At 43.3% G+C, this 20,607-nt stretch overlaps 1 protein-coding gene across 1 annotated transcript in view; it reads right to left on the bottom strand.

The window, feature by feature from the left end:
• Positions 1–20,607, bottom strand: part of TMTC1 (transmembrane O-mannosyltransferase targeting cadherins 1) — a 151,357-nt gene that overhangs the window by 56,719 nt on the left and 74,031 nt on the right. The window contains exon 9 of the mRNA XM_074583505.1: positions 9,251–9,372. Coding sequence (XP_074439606.1) covers positions 9,251–9,372 — 122 coding nt within the window. The remainder of the gene's footprint in view (positions 1–9,250; positions 9,373–20,607) is intronic.

The raw sequence follows: 20,607 nt of genomic DNA, 5'->3' as shown, positions 1-20,607 counted from the left end.
AGGTAGGGCTGCAAGCTCACGATTTCAAAAGGATGGGGAAAAAAATATGCTGAAAAGATGCCTTCCTCGCACTTTGTAATGGTTATTTTGGGGATGTCAAAACTCCTGAAGTAGATGGTGGTTTGTTTGTTTGGTTGGTTTTTTTAAACTGATTTAATCTCAACTGCATGGACATAAACTTGGGAGTAAATCATCACAGCAGTTACTCCAGATTTCAAAGCTCAGCCTAGATAAGAATCCAGATGCATACATACATACATATCGGTTAAGAAAAGAGCTGCCTACAAGCAGCCTGTCAAAGGATGGAAGAAATACTGCCCAGTTCAGGGGCTGCTAATGCAACAAAAGGGATTATCTCAAAACTATACTGAGACCAGAAAATGCACTTGGCTTTGACATTTCACCCCGGAGGCTCTTTCTGGGCTGCAAACCTCCTTCTTGATTTCCAACACTTATTTAAGATGACTCCCTTTCCCTCCATAAAAACTAACCCTCACTTTGAAGCTGCTCTGAAGCAAGTTTAACCCTTGCATGCATGTCTTAAATTAAGCGCGTACTCTGCTGCTGCCCTTCAGAGAGCGGGGAGTGCAGCCAAGAGAAAGATGCTGTCTGCCCCCAGGTCTGAATGATGAACACTAATATTTGATTCTCTCAGTTTCAAAGTTCCCTAATGAGCTTCCTAGCCCCAGCTCCACACACACTACCGGGCACGACACGCTTTTCGTGTTCCCGGTTCAGCCTGAGCTGAGGAAACGCGCTGAGAGGAAGAGCCAAAGTCAGCTGAAATGCAGCTTGCAGGCAGGGCTGTTGCTGCAGGGGAAAAAAAAAAAAAAAAAAAAAAAAAGGCAGTTCATCCCTGTTAAACTCATCGGCTAAAAAGTGGGCTTGGCGCGCCACGTGGGCTGCTCCTGCCTCACTACGCAGCAGCCAGATGCGGAAGGGAGCGCTGGCAAAAACAAGCATGGCCAGGGTGGCTCTTTCTGCCCCAAAAAGCACTCTCAGGCACGGCGCTCCAGCGCCGAACAGTGCTGGCAGGGTAGCAAAGATGCTCCTTTATGAAAAAGGTCACATTTTCCAAGGCTGGAGCTGTTCTAGGCCAAAATAAAATCTGGACTTTTAAAACATGTTTTCTTCTGGAAAAGTAGCATATTTGTACGTGCATGCTAGTTCGCACCCAGGTCACCCAGAACAGCCAGAAACTCAGAAGTCAGAGCACTCCCTGTGACCTGGATCACCCAGGTTCAAACCGCTGCACCAGGCCGGGCTGAGAGCTGGGGATGCAGTAAGTGCGCTTGTAGGGCTCCGAGTCTGGAGTCCCCCAAATTCTTCAGCCATCAAAGCCCAAGTGCTGCTCTGGAATAACCACACTCCACTGGTCCAAATGTATTCCAGAAATTTTGAGAAGTTTTACTTTGCACTGCCAAGCTTACTGCTGGATTTTCTCTCGCAGCTGGTACAAGGCAGGGTAAATTCAGCAAGTTACGGGCTGGCTAATTTGACAGGAGTGCGAGCATGAGCCTAAATCAGGTCTGGATCAAACTGACACCACCAAGTGATCCAGCAGGGTGTAGATCCAGCACTAACGATCCTGGGAAAATGGTAGTGTGTGGCAGATGGACCTTGATGTCCCAACTCTCAGATGAGCGTCCCCCGCAAAGAGACAATTCTGGGCCACATCCATCCAACTGTCCATTTCTGTTGTCCATGTCCTTTTGACTGTAAACTCCATCTTGGGCTGGAGTAGTCTTTTGTTCCCAATCTTTTCATCTAAAGTTGTCAAGGTGTGTAGTCAGCACACCTTGGCAAAAAGTTTTAGGTTAACTAAAATGTCGTATTTTTTCCATGGGAAAATATTGTATCAAAACTTTCTCAACCAGTTGGGGCTACGAGGGAAAAACCTGTTGGAACAGTGATGTTTTTGGACTAAATGTCCAAAGGCAAGGAGGATGTGGAATGTGTCTCTGTCACATGTGGACAGCCAGCAGCATTGACTACGCATCTCTGCTTCTTCATTGGTACTGAGTTTTGGGGACAAAGCGAAAAGCATTGTTTAAATTTCCAGTCTCCCAGCAATGATGACATGGAACGGATATCTTATTTAGCATACAAAATAAATCCCATTGGAAAAAAACAAGCCTCACAGCTCAGAATTATCACTGTGACAACAAGTAACTGGCAGCGTACTTAACTTACTACTGAGTCTGCTGAATAAAATGTCAAATTTTCACCAGAATTAAGAGGCCTTTTCCTGGAATAAGGTCTGCAAGTCATAATAGAAAGACACAGAGAACCATAAACACTGTCAGAATACATCTTATTTGGAAAGGTACCTTATGAGTTAGTGTTAGACTTTGTCCTTGGCTCTAAATTAAAAGCTATGCAGGCCCATATTAAAGACACTTAGACATGATCGGCTAAGTCATCAAAATGATTTAGCTCCACTAGCAATGTGGTCCTCTAGTCAGAACATGATGTAATTAGAGAAAATGCAGGAACTCTTATTTTCCTTATTAGAGAGAAAATATGGACTAGAAATGAATGATTTTGCTAACCTTTGAATGGCTATTTAACATTTGGACACATTTCCCTTCCCTTCCTTCCAATAAGTCACGTGATAAACAAACCCACTTCATTAGAGTGTTTGAGTCCAAGATTTCCCTTCCAACAGGTTCCTATCTGAAATATTTCCAGGTAATTCCAGAAACTTTTCAGGCTTTTGATTACTGTACGTATTACAGAAAGAAAACATTTTATAAATGAAAAATCCGATATAATTCCATGAGGAGTCCACAGAAATTTCCTTAAATCTTATATACTTTACTGGGGAAGGGTCTATATTCTACAGTTTTAATTCAAATAGAATCATAGAATGGTTTAGACTGGAAGAGACCTTTAAAAATCATCTAGCTCCAACCCCCCTGCCATGGGCAGGGACACCTCCCATGACCAGGTAGCACAAAGCCCCATCCAGCCTGGCCTTGAACACCTCCAGGGATGGGGCATCCACAGCTTCTCTGGGCAACCTGTGCCAGTGCCTCACCATCCTCATAGTGAAAAATTTCTTCCTGATATCTAATCTAAATCTACCTTCTTCCAGTTTGAAGCCATTACCCCTCGTCCTATTACTACGTGCCCTTTAAAAAGTCCCTCCCCATCTTTCCTGTAGGCCCCCTTTAGGTACTGGAAGGCCGCTAGAAGGTCTCCCTGAAGCCTTCTCTCTCCAGGCTGAACAACCCCAACTCTCTCAGCCCATCTTCATACGAAAGGTGCTCCAGCCCTCTGATCATCCTCGTGGCCCTCCTCTGGACCCGCTCCAACAGGTCCATGTCCTTCATGTGCTGAGGGCTCCAGAGCTGGACGCAGTACTCCAGGTGGAGTCTCACCAGAGCAGAGTAGAGGGGCAGAATCATCTCCCTCAACCTGCTGGCAATGCTTCTTTTGATGCAGCCCAGTATATGGTTAAAATAAATACTGTAATAATTTCTATAATTCTATAGTAGGGATATAATTTCCCATTCAATTCCATTGGACGTCTCCAAAAACTTCATGTAAGAAACTATTTTCTATTAAATTTCACAAGGCATCATCTTAAGGGTACCATATTCCCTTGTAAAAAAGAATTCCTCTTTTAATCAACATGACCAAGTAGATTATTTCCACAAGATGATATTAACTTAATTTATTACTATTTTTTAAAAGCAATATCCCTACATATCTGTACTATTTTCAAGAGCAGAATAAATGCATCTGAAGGTTTTCTTTTAATCTAATATATCACAGCAAAACCAAAAATCTTTCCAGTATGCCCATTAATGCTGATACTCAACACAAATTTAGCTTTTTCCTGAATCAATCGTACATGGCCAAAACGCAACATGTTTCTCAAAAGCATGTTTTAAATTTAGTTAAAATAACGCAAGACTGCAGTCTAGACCAAACGCGCCATGAGCTAATCTTTTTCAGCTTTGCAGAATCATTTCGGCTTTTATTCCTATGTCTTTACTGCCTTTTGCCAAAATATCTGGCACTAGCATCTCAGCATTTCTTGCCTGCATTAACAGAGGATGGCTGCTTTGATTTCTCCTTAAAGTGTTTAATAGGGGTGGGCAAGCCTTCAAAAGCTAGGAGCTTAGGTTTGGATACGCATCTGAAAGGTAGATGCTTGCAGCGTTTAGCCTTTATACAAGCAGTTAATTCCCATTAACTGATGAGAACTCTCTCTGCTCCCTTCCGAAGGGCAGTGTGGAGTTGTTATCCCTGGGACAGGGAAGCAGAATTGGAGTCTCTGGCCTCAGCCAAGGTCCCAACCTCCTTGCCCCCAACCACGAGCTGTTTTGCAGACTGCTGCTCGAATTGACACCCTGGAGATGGGACAGGCAACCCCCAAGGTATAAAGGGACCACGCTGGGGCTGAGGTCTGGCCCACCGCCATCACCTAATGCCCTCCCGGTCCCCTCCCAGTGTCCCCAGGTCCATGGCTGAATTACAGGGAACTTAATCTAGTTCACTCCTTCTGGATTTTGGTGGCTCCGTGGCCCCTGCAAGAATAGCAGCAATAGATTAAAGCATTAAAATCAAGTGTTTTTTTCAGTAAGTGGAACAGGTGTGACTTGGATTCCATATCCAAATCCCAAATGAATTGTGGACTTAACTTGAAAGCAGTGCAAAAATCTTAATTATGTTGCTGAATTTAGATCAGGGAGCTGATAAACTGGCTCCACAGAGTCAATAAGACTTTCGCTGCTGACTTCACTGGGGTTGGGGTTTCACTCCAATTGAAAAGAGAAGCTTCTTCTGTAAATCAGATGATCCCTTACTGGATCTGATCTAATACTGAAGGAATGCTGAATAGGTAAACAGGAATTCAGCTCTCCATGAACTTGTAGCTTCAAATAACCTTAAAGAAAGGGGTGGCAAAGGAAACTGAAAAAGACACCACCCCATTACACAACTGGTCTTTAAGAAAATGAAGATGATGTGTAAAGCACAACGTGTTCCCTGAAAAGAGAAGTCCCATCATCAAGTAGCTGCCTTGTAAGTAAAGGAGACTTCTGCTCAGGAATATTCAGGTTCATAAAAATTACAGCTAATTCCATTACTTACCAGGTTCTTTTTCTTTTTCAATTATAAAAGTTTGTAATGTATGGAATTGCACTAATTGGAACAAATGCGTTAGCATGAAGAACGAAAAACATGCTCTATGCAAAGGCAAAACTTCCATATGGTCCCTGCTTTGCTATGGCACGAGGAAAGCTTTAACATGATGTGTTAAGTTCCTGAAAAATACAAGTACACTTTTTTCTGGGTGCTGGCTTTCTTGCAGATTTTTAGATCGACACCAAAGAAAATGCCATCCTGTACATAGCAGTTCTAGTATTGACAATTAGGGTTGCAACAACAACTTTTGATATAGTGAGGAGCTTGTGAAAAAAACGACGGCAACCCATAAGTGCCTGTGCTGGGAAAGAGTAACTGTGTGCTCTGCAACTCACTCATTGCAATATCAACCACAAACGAGTTGCCATAAAAATGGTGCAGGTGCCACTAGATTGCCTATCGCTTTCAGCAAATTAGAAATAAGCCATGTAGCAATGTTTTGGTTGATTTGTCGGTTCACATGAGATTGTGAAAACAGCTTGAGTTGTCCAGATATAATACAGCAGCCCAGACAGGAGCCACTGCTATCAGGGTAGCAAGGAAAGATTAGGAAAACAGAAAATGCTCTGGTAGGAAAGGTCCCATCCAGTGAAGTAGGGGTAACCTCAGCTCTGCCGGTACGTCAGTAGGGCAAGCAGCTCCTGGTTGGCACAAGAGTTGGCACTGCCTCTATGGTTTCTCCATGTGAAGGGCAACACAGAGCAAGAGCTGGTGCTCTTGTTTAAGTTCAGACAAATTGCTCGTAGCTCAGAATAACTGGATGCACATCATTGTTCTTGATTTTCAAACAATTAGGCTGTCTGTGATGTTCAGAGCAGCATTAGCAGACACGCAGTAAGCATAATTACATCTACATTATGAAGAGGGAAAAAAACCTACAATGGATTAAGTCTTTCACTGATCCAGCTATTCATTGTGATGCCTCTTTGGAACACTGTGGCCCATAGAGTTGTATCCTGTCCACCACTCCCAAGCCATTTCACACCCCTAGCCCTCCTGAAAACAAGTTTGCCCCTCATAAGGATAAGAAAACAACAACAAAATTAAAATTTAAAGTTGAAAGACAATAAACTGTTTTCCTATGAAATTTTTCAGGCTAAAGTAATACTATCATTAAAAATTCCTGATTTAAGCAAATAAGTGCTGGTGACCCTCGAATGAAAACTAAATACAAGAAATATTTTCTCCAAATATTTCTGTTTTGCTAAAGCCAATTAAAGAAAACATTCAACCATTTTGACTTAGCTTATATCCCTCTCCCCTGAGGCACGGCTGCAGACAGAAGAGGAATTGTTCCAAATACCCATCAATCCCCAGAAGGCAAGGCGCAGCCATATAATTAGACATCGAGCAAAAGGCTTATTCCTTGTTCCTTTCTGTTTACAACATCTTTTACACAAATCCTTGGGTCCTTACTTAACTTTTATTGAAAAGAGAATGCTTGACATTTTGCCCAGGTAACTCCTGAGCAACACTGAATGAGGACTTCAGGCTGTGACGCACATACACAACTGTCACTCCCTTAAATATTAATAAAAGGCTATTACTTGAAACAGAGATAGAAAAGCGGCTTCCAGCATAAGCCCAAAAACATAGACCACTGAGTTCTCTCCACCTGATTGAGGACTTTTGTCTAAATAAACAGGAACGACAACCTCTGACTTGCTAACTAAGTTTTGGAGAAGGAATGGCAAAGTAAAGGAAAAGCTCTTCTCAAGATGCAACAGAAGAAAACTGCTAAAGGCTGTTCTAAATAAAGAACGCGAGCCCTTCCTAAAGCCATCCTTATTAAACTGCCACGCTCCCAAGGGGAAAAAAAACCCAACATCCTACGTTATTTTTGTTCTGCCATAGTCATGAATGTTCGCAGAAATCCCCTTCACCTCTCATGTCATTTTGCACCCTGAGGATGTAAGGAGAGCTCATCTCTTGGTAACTCAGAGCCAAGAGCTCAGCTCTCTCCGGATCCTTTGGCTGGAGACTGCCCACCCCTCCCGCAAAGCGCCAGGGTTTGCCTTCCCTTTTCATGCCAGCTGCCTGCCAGCCGCGGGTAAGAGCAAAAACGAAACGTTGCAAAGCAGGACGTGAGTGATCTGACCAAAGCATGAGATCCAGGGACTCCGACACAGACTTGCTCCAGAGAAATCATTTAATCCTGCTGCCTCAGTTTTCCTGCCTGAAAAAAAAGCAGCAACTATCAATTACCTACTTTGTAGGTCACATATTTGCAAAGCCCTCAGGGAGATGAAAAGCATTATACAAACTATATGCACACATGTTAACGCTGATTAATTTTCTCTGCGCAAACATATCCTTTTTTCTTCTTCATTGCCCCTCCTCTCATTATATCAGCAGTCTCATCTGGAGGACGACAAGGAACTGCTGACTGCTGAAGTATTTTCCGCAGTTGTTCTTTTGAGATTCAGAAATGCAACCACTCAACACAGCCCTGTGTTCAGCTGACTGTTTCCTTAATAGCTTTGCGCTTTCATGTGTTTCCTCATTTTCTGTTACATGAATTTAAAGCAATCTGATTTCCGAGTTAATTTGAAATGATGCAAGATCCATTAGTTGAGGGTATCGTTTGCAAAATAACTCAGAGGGACAACTTTCACTCACTATACTTTCAGGTATACCCTCAGCAAACAAAAGCAGGACTAGTGATGTGAATAAATTCAGCAGGATTTGACCCCAAAAGCAAGTCAGTATATAGCAGAGCAGAGACACAGCCTAACTGCATAAGAAGCTTGTAATAAATGCAACATCTCCCACACAGCCTGAGTTTTACACCAATGAGCAGCTCTTTTGTGACAGTGCTTATACAAATGACAATCAGAATACACATACAGCTTTGCAAAAGACCACCTATGAGCATTTTCCTTAGGATTTTTGGATCCGAATTTTCTGAGGTTTCAATTTAAACATTTTGTGGAATAAAACTATTGTTTCAGTTATCACAAAGTAATCCAGAGTGAAATTGAGGGCTTGTGCTTTGTCAACAGCTCCACAATGGCAGCTCCTGTTAGAGATAACAGATGCTGACCCTCTGCACCGGAGGGCAGAATTGGGCTTTCTGACTTGCAGTATCCAAAAATGACCATTTATGCTCATGGCTGGAACAAACTGCATGGGCACGGGTTGCCCAGAGAGGCTGTGGAGTCTCCCTCACTGGAGATACTGAAAAACTGTTTGTACATGGTCCCAGGCAACTGGTTGTAGGTGGCCCTGCTTGAGCAAGGGGCATGTAAAGGAAGTCCTGAGGTCCTTTCCAACTTCAACCACCCTGTGATTCCATGAAATGGGCAATAGTCTGGTACATCTTGGATGAATGTCCTCTGATTACCACTGCAGCCTCTGGTCTGGATACTGTGGAGATGTCAGAAGTAACACCTCAAAGCTGTTCTTGAGTAAATGCAATTGGAAGCACCCAAACTGCCGAAGTGACAATTGTTAAGAGGCTGGAAGCTGAGGGAAATGCCAGGGCAGGGGCTGAGCGATGGAGAAGTGGCCGGATTTTCCTTATCCTCTTCAACAACTGCAAATCCTCCGCTTTCAGATGTGTATGCAGTCAATAGCTTACAGGCAGGAGGTCATACGCATATTCCACAACTGAAGCCAACAGCCTTTTAAGACAGCAATAGCCACCTTTGTTTTTACTGACCACCTAATGTAGTGGGAAAGCTAAGCGATACCACAATAAAAATACGCCAGGTTAACTTCTGAGCTGCTGTCCTTAAGGTAAAAGACACCGGACAATTTAAGTTGATAATGCTTCCAAGAAAGATAGTCTTAGAGGACAACCCTCAAGAAACAACACCTCATCTCTGTATTGAGCTGTTTCAAGCACACCAAAAAAATCTGTGTTAAGAAAAAAAAAAAAGGAAGGATTTTGGGTAGCTTTGCTCCTGCCAAACAATCTGCTCACAACAAACTATAAAATCTCTCATGCTGTCACACCAAAACTCAAAGGCAGAGAACACACTGACTAGCAATATAGTGTGCGAAGTATTGTAAAAGGGAAGAAGCAATCATGCCTGCTTTTAGAAAATGGGATCGTGGTCTCATTAGAAAGGAATTCAATTGCAATAGTTACCTCGGCATGTAAAGGACTCGCTCTGCCACCACAAATCCCACCCTGAAGAAGAGGTTGCTGGCTGGGATGAATGGGAAAACCAGGAACAACAAGCCAACCAAAACTTCTTTGTGTTCCAGTTTCTGCAATAACACAAAATTAAACAAATATCAACTAAAAAAATCCAACTTAATTCACCACTAACTTTCCCCTTTCCTTTTGAGATTCTTATTCATAAAAAAAAGCAACTTAGATTAACGTTTGATATGTTTTGCATTTAAAAGAAATTATTCCAAGATACTGTTCTTACATATTTAAGCACTGTTTGTGCTCCTGATATGCCCAGAAAGTGCACAAAGACTAACCACAGTGTGTATTGCCACCCTTGGTATCTTTTCCAAGGTCACCTCTATTGTATGCAGCTCCCTTGAGATGGCATAGGTAGTACTTAAGATACACCTCATATTGGTAATATGTACATATAGAATAGTTTGAATGTATGTGTTAGCATGTCTACCACACTGTGGCTGTATGTAAATACACAAACGCATATCGCATACACAGACTGCTGTGTTCAATCCTAAATGTTTATAACTGAGAAAAAGCTGTTCAATCAGTCACATTTTGTGTAAAGAAAACTATGTCCAAATGGCACATTAATGCAGTCATTTTATCCCTTTCGAGACAATATCTAAACTTGAAATGATACTTTTGCACACGAGGTCTCCACACTCATGCAGAGCTGGAAATTTGAGACATGCTAGATGTTAAAATTAATGTCTTTCACCTGAGCTCAGTTAATGTCCTTCACTTGAGCTCACTTTAATGTTGGAGAAATCAAATTGCCACATGCAAATTCAAAACAACCGTGATCTGCACGGCCAACACGAGTGTCTTGAGATGCTGTGACCAGCAGCAGCCACCGTTCCTGCCCCGGAGAGACCCAAGCCTCCTCGGGCAAGTTGAGTTTCTGATTAGCTTCACCCCACGAGGGTGAATCAGCTCGTGCTTTCTGTTGATGATCTCAAAGGATGACATCAGGCTAGCAGAAGTGTGGCATTAGGTCTGTTGAATCACCCAGGCAGACATCTGCGCTTCCCTGCCCTGCGACACGGCTGCCTCGTCAGCCGCCGCAGCCCGCTTCTGCAGCCAGCGGGAGAAGCTTTGTCACGCTTAGGAACAGATGCAACCAGAATCACTTAATGGTTGCAGCACTTTGTAATTGTTGTGGGTGATTTCTCAACTTTGGAGAGAGCAAATTGACTTCTCTTTACTGGAGGGATCTACATTTAGAGACGTTGAACAATATTTTTTTGAGCAGAGGAACGGAGTCTGATCAACAACGCGGGGCCAAGCAGTACAACCCGTCTTGCTTCTGCACAGCTACAGACCGTGACACCAGTTACCACTGGCCTAGTCAGTGGCTGAAATTCAGAAGTCGCAGTATTAAAATATATTCATCCTATTCTGTGGGAAAGACAACGAACATTTTCTATGGTACCAAATGCAAGGGTACACGTCAGGAGGCTCTGATGTCCCTTTAGAGGAGATGAACCACAGGATCACAAAAAAGTGCACTGGCTTCCCCTGGCTCAAAGAGGAAACACGAGGCAGAGAGGGGAGCAGAATTCATGCCTCCAGGCTTCTTTATCAATATCTGCTTTAAGCAGCATCGCAGTCACCTGCTTCTATTATCCACTTTTTCAGTGTCTTCGAATCACAGTTAGTAAGTGCCTTCCTGCAGTCACAACAGCACCTGAAATACATTATTCCCCGAGCTGAAGCTGACACCAATCCATAAAGCTGATGAGCAGAGGTGCCTGGTAATTGTAATTTTGGCTTGCAATTATAATAGAAAATTGAATAGCAAAAAAAAAAAAAAAAAAGGATTAAAAATGATTCCTGAACTCGGAATGCAAATTACCAGTCCTAGCTCAACTCCAACTTCCCTCTCACCCAGCTCCAGACATATACTTCATTTCTCTCCTGCCATTTGACAGTCCCTTCCCACCTTGCCCGACTTAACCATGGTGCCCATTTGCTGCCGCCGCTCTACCCCAGGGGTTTCACAACAAAGACCCGGAGGAGAAGGGTGTATGTTGGGCCAAAGGGAGTGCACTGCTAGTGCATAAAATGTTCTCCATCCCCAATATACACTCCTGTTTTCAAATGAACCAAGTATTTCTCCAGTTGTTGTTCGTTAAGTCAATAATCAGGAAAGCAACCCCTAGTTTACATCTCTAAGAAGGACACGGCGTTATTCGAGGCTGCAGCATTGCAGATAAGCAGAGGAAACAATGCTGGAGAAAGACAAATAAAATCCATACATCAAATGGGAAAGAGGAAAATGTGGGAATTAGCTCAGCTGAAGGAGAAAATGGTATTGTGTGCCCTTTCTCCCTCCACAACAAGTCACAGCTTTCGATTAATGCCATTGAGGGCTGCCAGCTCAGTCCCCTGGGGAGGGCTCAGAGACGGGAGCCCAGCACTCACACACACCAGCCTCACGGAGCAGCAAAGCCCTCTGTGGTGCTACTTATTTCCAAAACAAGAAACATCTGGCAGCTGGCAGCACCCTTTTTAAAGCACCCTTTTAAAGTTCAGGCAGAGGCTTTTGTGAAGAGCTGGTCCTGGAAGGCCAGGCTTTGGCTGATTTTATGCCACCCGCGGTCCTGCCTGTGAGCCAGCAGGTCCAACTGCTTGAGCTCGTGCTGCTGTCATGCCAGAGCTCAGTTTGGGTCTCTCTCCTCTACCCAGCCATTAACTTTTCCAAAATTTGTACAGGCACTTGGTGTATTTGACACCTTGGCCCTGCGGCAGGGCCCTGCCCAGGAACAGAGGCTGGAGAGACCCCCTGGGCAGGAAGAGCAGGTGGGGTTGCTGGTCATCCAAAACTCATCTGTGGCCATTAACAAGATGGTATGGATGCGACCTTTGGCAATTCCTAAATCATTGGCTGCCCATAGTTGGGAATTTTTACTGGAGGAAAAAGTTACACAATCTGGCTATTCACAGCCAGATCTTATTTCCCACTTCCCTAAATAGTTTCTACTGAACAAAAGCAGTCTTTGCCCTGATGCCAGAGCCGCACGTTCCTCTATTCCAGCCTTGCGAGGGCTGGAGGCACAGCAGCTCTATCTGTCCCTGCCCTCCCAGCACGGGCTAACATCGGCTCACCTAGGCAGCTCAGAGAAAACAGAAAAAAGGACAGAAACGCAACCACGATGTGTTGAAAGGATCATGTGTACCACAGGTTATAACCGTAGACAGCTACAATCTAACAGCACAAGACTCATATGACACCATATTCTCCTTTAATCTTTTTTCCTAGCAAAATTTACTTAGCAGATTAATCTTTTATTCACCCTTCCCCTGGAGGGGCTGATACATTTATAGATAAGCAGGACAGAACAGTGCAAGAACACTGCGGACTGGTACTGTAGGGTTGCAGGAACAGAGGGCAGGCAGGATCTTCCATCTAACATGAGCCAGAGGAGATGCCCTCCATGTGTTTTTTAAATAAAATAGAAAAACCCAACCTGTAGCTTGTTACATTTTTCAGGGGGGGGAAAAAAATAAAAAAAAATATTGGGACCATTTATTTGGTTTAACTACTCTGGTCATATAAGCCCACTTAAGAGAAAGCTGAGCTAAAGGTGGCAGAACCAGAATCTTCCAGGTGCCCACAGTAGTAGTAAAAGCTTTTAAAGAGCAGTTGGCAATTTTGTTTGTCTTCCTTTTCCCTTAGAATAAAAAAATCTAGGACTAGAAATTATAGATCACTTTATTCCTTTTACAGAAAGACATCTCCTTTCCTCTTTAAGATAGTGCTTTCTTTTGGAAATATAAAACTTATCTTTCTATGTGTCACAGAGGTCTGCAGGGGTGGGGAAAGCACCTTTGAATTACGCCTAGAGCGATTCCTTTTGTTAAAGACAAGCCAACTTCAAACCAAAATAGCATGCCTCATAGCAGATAGTTTGGTGGGGGTTTTCAAATTCACATCTACCTCTAATTACAATTAGGCCTTTGTTATATTGTAACCAAAAAAAAAACCCCAAAACCAAAACAAACCAACAAACCAAAAACCAATAAAGAAGAATTTTAACCTGCTACTTTTCACAGACTTGTCAAAGAACTAAAGAACACCACTTCTTCTCCCAAAGGCGAGGCAAAAAATTGTCACACTCTCTCAAACAAAATAGCAAAGAATCACGCCAAGGCCAAAAACCATCAACACAGACATAAATCTCAAAAATTGCTTCCTTGGCAATTTAGGGGAAAAGGAAGAAAGTCTTGAGTTTACAACTGAAAGAGATCTTGCTGTATTACATATAAGACATATTCCTGAGCCACAAATAAATATTTGCCGACTACTGTCAAATCACAAGTCTTCTACAAGCCAGAGTGCACAAAGTACGAGTGCAGGAGATACTCCGACATATCTGTCATGAACTATGGATTTGCATAAGCCCACTGTAAATTCCCTATCTTTCCGATTGAGAAAGCATCATCTGAGGTGCCAGATCCATTAAGTCTCACACTGTGATGGCAGAACTTATGTTCACATCCCCTGGCACCTCCAAGGCCTGAGTTGTTGGAAAGTGGAGCCATGAGGACAACTTTCCTCCCGGATGGACAAAGCTGCACCTTGGGGAAGATAGCAGCTGGGCAAACAAGTCCAAGCAAATTCCATTCTGTTCTGCCTTGGAATGTTTCCGAAGGTGTTTATATGTGCTTGCCTCTTTGATGGGAAGGTGGCAATCAAATGGGTTTAATTTCTTCCTCTAGCAGTTTATTTTGAGAATGAGGCAAGCGTCACCTCTCCACCATTGAGAACCAACAGCTCCACGGAGTAAAGACTTCCTTTCTACCGAAAGCATAAATCACCCTCTGTCAGTGAGCTCTGGATGGTGCATTGAAGCCAGTGCGATGTTATGCTTGGAACATCTGACTGCAAACACAGAAAAGCTGGTACCCAGGAAAGTTGGTAGTGCATGGCTGTATAAAAGCAATGAATGTTATTACACATTTTCAAATGCTTGCAGGCCTAGGAGGAAAGTGCATTATCGGTAAAAAAGAGACACGGAGATTCAAAGAAGCTACATGACTGTCTGTAGGTCACAGACAGAGGATTACACTTCTTCAGTTTATTCCTAACATTGATTTGCGCAAGCCCTTAGTGCAGACTGCACGCAAACTTAATTTATATATTCCTGTTGTAACAGTCACTCATGAAGCCACAAGCAGCTCGGCAACATGACTCCACACTGGCCTGCACCAAACCTCTGGCAGCATCTCACCTGACAAGAGGTCAGGATCTGCAAACATCTACTCTTGCACTTCCAACATATACGGTATTAAAGATAAAAGGCACAACGTAGAAGCATGTCAAATTTACTCTGCATCCACGCATAAGGTGATAAAATGCAAACTTAAGCTTATCAACCCGAGGGATTCATTCCTTTGCAGGAAGAAAATCTGTTGATGTAAAGCCCACAGAAGCAAGCACTGGGTGCAACCCACTCCCACCTCATTAGTGCAGGCACAGACAGGCCATGGCACAGCTGTGTCATGCTCCATGTCATCCTTTAGGTTATCAGCAGATATCAGGATGGGACACGATGGAGTACCTCTCCTGTGAAGACAGGATGAGAGAGTTGGGGTTGTTCAGCTTGGAGAAGAGAAGGCTCTGGGGACACCTCATAGCAGCCTTCCAATATCTGAAGGGCACCCACAAAAAAGCTGGAGAGGGACTTTTTACAACAGACAAGAGCTAATGGCTTCAAACTGGAAGAGGGTAGATTTACATTAGGTATCAGGAAGAATTCCTTCACTATGAGAGTGGTGAGGCACTGGAACAGGTTGCCCAGGGAGGTGGTGGATGCCCCATCCCTGGAAGTGTTCAAGGCCAGGCTGGATGGGGCTTTGAGCAGCCTGGTCTAGTGGGAGGTGTCCCTGCCCATGGCAGGGGGTTTGGAACTAGATTATCTTTAAGGTTCCTTACAACCTATTCTATGATTCAAGTGATGTACATCTTTATCTTCTGTAGCCAAAGAAGAGGGCACTGTGGAGCTATGGCTGTTTCGCGGTGCCGCCTGTGCCACCACAACCGAGCAAACGGTGCCAGAAGTCAGCTGTCAACAGATGGCCTGAAAAACTCAAACATTTGGTAAGAAAAAGGTAACTGCCCAGCTTCAAATCTGGCTTAGACACCAGGCTTAATCAGCTTGCTCCTACAAAAGAGCCACAAATTCTGTAATCACTACGATTTATCAGTTTTATTCTTTCATCTCATAAAAAAAAAAAAAAAAAGAAAATCAGCATCTTCAGTAGCGCCAGCTGCTTGAGTGCCAGGCTTAGCAACTCCCTGTCTTCCTAAAATAGCTCAGTTTTCCTTGGTGATCATCTAGTTCTGATAACATCACCCACAGTTACTACTCACTGAAATTGAGTGAATTTTACATGGCTTTGGACTATGTGCGAAGTATAGAGATCTATAATACTATTTTGACCATCACTGCTCACTACTTATTAACTGACACGTTGATCCTATTTCCAGCATTCGGCAACAACAAAAACTACTTTCCAGTTTACCAGCATCAGCACCTATTCAGGAACCAGTGCACAGGAAAACATGCACCAGTCAGAAGCCGAATCAAAACCCCTGAAACTATCATTGGCTACCTAACCTGGGATTATCTGAAGACAAACCCTTGGCACATACCTCAGACTGCCCTAATGAAATCATTCACTTTCCTTTTCCAGAAGGAAGCAAGTCCTTGTCTGTACCACTAGCTAAAACACTCTATTTTTCAGAATGCTGAAAGTGCCTAAAAACTCTGTTTACATCAATAGGAACTGTGGATCATAGAATGTGTTGGGTTGGAAGGGACTTTAAAGGTCATCTAGTCCAACCCCCCTGCAGTAAGCAGGGACATCTTTAACTAGATCAGGTTGCTCAGAGCCTCATCCAGCCTGGTCTTGAATGTCTCCAGGGATGGGACCTCCACCACCTCTCTGGGCAACCTGTGCCAGCGCCTCACCACCCTCGTTGTAAAGAACTTCTTCCTAATGTCTAATCTAAACCTACCCTGCTCTAGTTTAAAACATGCTCAAACATTCTGGAAATCAGGCTCTAAATTATGGAATAAGAGTGGGAAGTAGTCCTTTCCCAATCCCATAACCCACAGCAGGGCACAGAATTATATTCTACTGACATTTCACTTTTTATTTCAGTATCTTAAAGTAAAATGATGGTATCTACTATTTTCTCTTTTGCTGTAGACCTCAGCTACCCATCCATTCAGCTGTGTGTCTACAGTCTTTCTTATCCAGGTTTCTAAAATTCCCTGAAGATATAAGATCATTTTCCCAATCCTTAATCTCTGCAGCCTCTAATTCTGCTTGATGAGCCGATTTGAGCAGGATGCAGGAGCACACGCGTCTTTGAAAGAGAAGTGGAACATTCCAAAAGGAAATAGGAAAGTCAACAAATTGCTCCAGGAATTACAAAAAAGCTTTTGACCTCGAGGTTGTTTTTCCCCTCTTCCCTTTCATTCTGTGACTGCAGGCTGCTTCACTACATGGAGGAAAGGAAAAAAAAAAAAGGAAAAAAGAAAAAGGTAAAATTTAAACACATGCACACTGCTTGTGCTATGTGCCAATGTGATCTTTGTAACAGCAACCCTGTTCATGGCGTGTTTGCTCTTAAGAGGTAACACTAAACAAGAGGATCCTAATCAAAATCACACACTAGTTTGGCACCCTGTTTAACTCAGACCAACTAGGAAAAATGAGCATCATCATTTCCCTCGGCTGTAAGTGTCTTGGTCCTCATTTCTCTTATCCTCTCTTTCTCACCTCAGTATTGTGCCACTCTAAAACCTTTCAGTTCTGAGCAGGTCTTGAAATATTAACTCAAATCAGAAGAAGAAAATGGTAGCAAAAATACAGTAGATCTTTGAAAAATATAGTAATTCAGTGTTAATATGCTGAAAATGACAGAACTATCTACCCCTATGAAAACTACCTACCTAGTGTGACAAACTCCTGCAGGAGTTCAGAGCCTGTTTGGCAAGATACTGAATATCTTCATGGTGAGCCAAATCAGAACTACTTCAGCTATGGCTGTATTTACTCAGAGTACCACACTCCAAACCTGTTATTTCAAACATCTACCAAGAAGGAAAAAAAAAAAAATCTGATGCAAAAAGGTATCTTGATACTTCTTGTGTTTGCTTTTTTAATTCAGAACGGCAATCGCATACGGGCAGACTGAGAAAGGTTTCTCCTTTTGCTTGCTTGTTGGCTGGCACGGCAAACACCCCGGGAAGGCTTTTGTGTTCCTTCCAGACCCACCAGGGACCCACAGCTGATCCGCTTGCAGTGCTTGACAGAGCAGAAACGCGGCCGACGAGGCAGGCAGGGTGCACACGAGGGGCTTCCCCCCCTCCATCCATCCCTCCCTCCCTCCAGCTTTCACTAAACAGAGTCTTTCTGGCTTATTACTCTCTCCCCGCAGCAAACACTAACAACAGAAGCAGCACAGAAAAAAAAAAAAAAAACCTCGCTGCTCAGGATTAAGAACATCAGTCCTGACCTTCTCTGTATGTGGAAGGAATTCAAGTGGGCCCTCCGGAAAATGAAAGCAGGATTTATTTTAAATGGACCTTTTATGAAAATGACTGTGGTTTCCAGCTTGTCAGATAGACTCCGTCGATAAATAGCCTTATTCACCTTGCCATGCCTTTGAAGTAGGTATTGTTCTGGAAGTGTTTGGCATATAAGGCATATGAATATTGCTAGGCATACCTTCTAACTGTGCTGATACTACTGTAGAATATTATAAAAGGCAATTGTTCCCGAGAAAGGTCCATAAGCTGTGATTTATTAATGAAATGCCAAACCTGGGAAACGAGGCAAAGGTCTCCAGAGTGCAGGGTAAAGTAAATAGCATGACAGAATACACATAATGAGTGCTAGCAAAAACAACAGAAATATGCACACAAAGAGAAGATGCAAACACGTTCCTCTCCTTGATGGTATTAAACGTTGTCAGCTAAGAAATACAGCCTGCAAGTGATTGAGGAATATGCTTAGATGATATTCATACATATAAACCACCAGATAAATGGGAATATGATGCCAATTACAGCACAAATTAAAGTCATAATAATTTGGTATAAAATGCTTTGTCTTGGCTAAGAAGCAGTATGCAGAGAAATGTAGAGGCAGCAGTATCTTAAAATTAGACCTGAAGTAAAAAACAACCAACTGTAGCATATGAAAGAACAGGATAATAAGATATAACTCAGTTGCATGTAATGAATATAACCTGAAAATCATCACAATTTCCTGTACCATATGTAGCCATGTCACACACAGCAGCAAAGCATGTTCTTTAAAAAGATACATCCTAGAGGACACTAGGGATTACTTTTTTTTTTAAATTTATGTGAAACATAAGTAACAGTCTCTCCTCACACATGAGCAAACTGTTGCACACCATTATGTGTTCCTGCTGAACAAGTAAGAAGGTGCTGTGAACCACCATAAGGTACCTCCAGTAGCGTTGATCATGAGTATAAGTGGAATATGAGGGCCGCGCAGTACAAGGTGCAATAATTCCCCCCCCGACTGGTCAGGTACGAAAGCTACTGTTTCAAACTAGTTTTCCAGATCACCTTGCTCTGAATTACCCCATCACACACCCGTCAGTTTTCCCACTATCAGCCCTCCATATAGCAAGTACCACATAGAAAGTGGAATCTGATCCATTATGTGCTCTGTACGTACGTTCACAGCTACAATTACAGGACAAACTGCATCTTAATCACACTGCTAATTAAGCAGTGACCTAAAAATGCCATGCAGAGTGGCGTTTCAAACATCTGAAGGGTTTTCCTTTCATGCTCATTGAATTATTATGTCATGTCAGAGAAATAACTGCCATCCTGACGATACGCCCAGAACTTCTGCCCTCTCTCTAGCCCACCAGGTGCTCGCCGTTTCCTCCAGCACAGCAGGACAGCGTTATGGGCCCTTGGCTACGCTAGCCGCCATTTGAAGCATCAGACAGATTATTTCTCTGGCCTTGTAACTGGCGTGCTTGGCAACCAAGGAGAGTGCTTCATCCATTCCACTGGCACCTTTGTAATCTACCCAGTCCCAAAGCTGGAAGACAGACCACGTCTATTCCTTGCTGTCTTTGAAAATGAACAATAAACAAATCTCATCCTCTTTTCCCAAGTATTATTGTTTCTCTGGGACGCAGGCATTAGCAATAGCACCCCCAGTCTCTGCCACATTCCCAGCACGCTACTTGGAGCCCGGCCAGACTGGATGAGGAAGTTCACCCCAAAGAGCTGAGCAGAACCTGAGGATTTCAAGACCCACCGGTGACTCCTGGCGCTTTGGCTGAAACAGCTCAAGAGAGGCCAATTTGCACACCATGCTGGGCATCTGCGTGGTAAGAAATCAAGTCTCAAAAGGCTTCAAAGAGCTGCTTAACGATGGACTGCAACTTTGGCACATTAGTCACTATGAAAAAATATTGTCCAGAGATGACAACAAGGTCCTTTACTCCACAGTGGGAGGTGCGCCAAGGAGCAGGCCTTTTCTTTACTCCCATCAGGCCTCCTGAAGACGGGCATTAATTGTCACATGTGACAGGGATGGCTGCAGCAAGAGACAAGCATGGCTGCGCACCTGAACACCGTGTAGAGCAACAAGTCCTTCTCAGGGAGCTGCTCACAGGGAGCTCTTTGGCCGATAAGCAAGAGAGATTAGCACTACGCACATGAAACGACTCAGCTAATGAAAGTTATATACAAGGAATTAACAAAGCAATTTTTCAAGTGACTTCTTGATTACATAAGAAGGAGAACAACAGTGAAAGTGTAGGAGCAGGATGAGGAAGGAGGCTTCTCTCTCCAAACAATAACAAACTGGAAAGCTGCCTTCTCCATTTCTGCTGTTTTCAGCATAAAAACCCCCATCTAGTAACAGACATGTTCCAAGCAAAGCACTTACGGGTAGAAATCTTGCACTGTTCTTCCCCTTCTGAGGTACGATAACGTTCACAAAATGAAACCGAACAAGAAAGCTTCATGCTTTAGATGTCCTTTATCAGCACTGTACATAGATGCCAACAGGGTTATTAACCCTAATCACAAACGTCAACAACAAATTAGCCCTGTTTAAAATTCAATGGCAACAAAGGCAGAAATCCAATACATGCATTCTCTAATTACAGTCCATGTAATATGTTCTGCGAGTCTCCTGTGAGCTTGTTTTGCGGATGCACACGCATCACCTCTTGCCACTGAAAATCAGTCCAGCGTTCACTGCACAAGTGTTGTCATTTCTGCCTAAAT

This window comes from Larus michahellis, chromosome 1 (assembly GCF_964199755.1).
Source record: "Larus michahellis chromosome 1, bLarMic1.1, whole genome shotgun sequence".
NCBI classification, from domain to species: domain Eukaryota; kingdom Metazoa; phylum Chordata; class Aves; order Charadriiformes; family Laridae; genus Larus; species Larus michahellis.
Note: the sequence above shows the minus strand (reverse complement) of the source record. Positions and strands in the feature narration are given on the sequence as shown.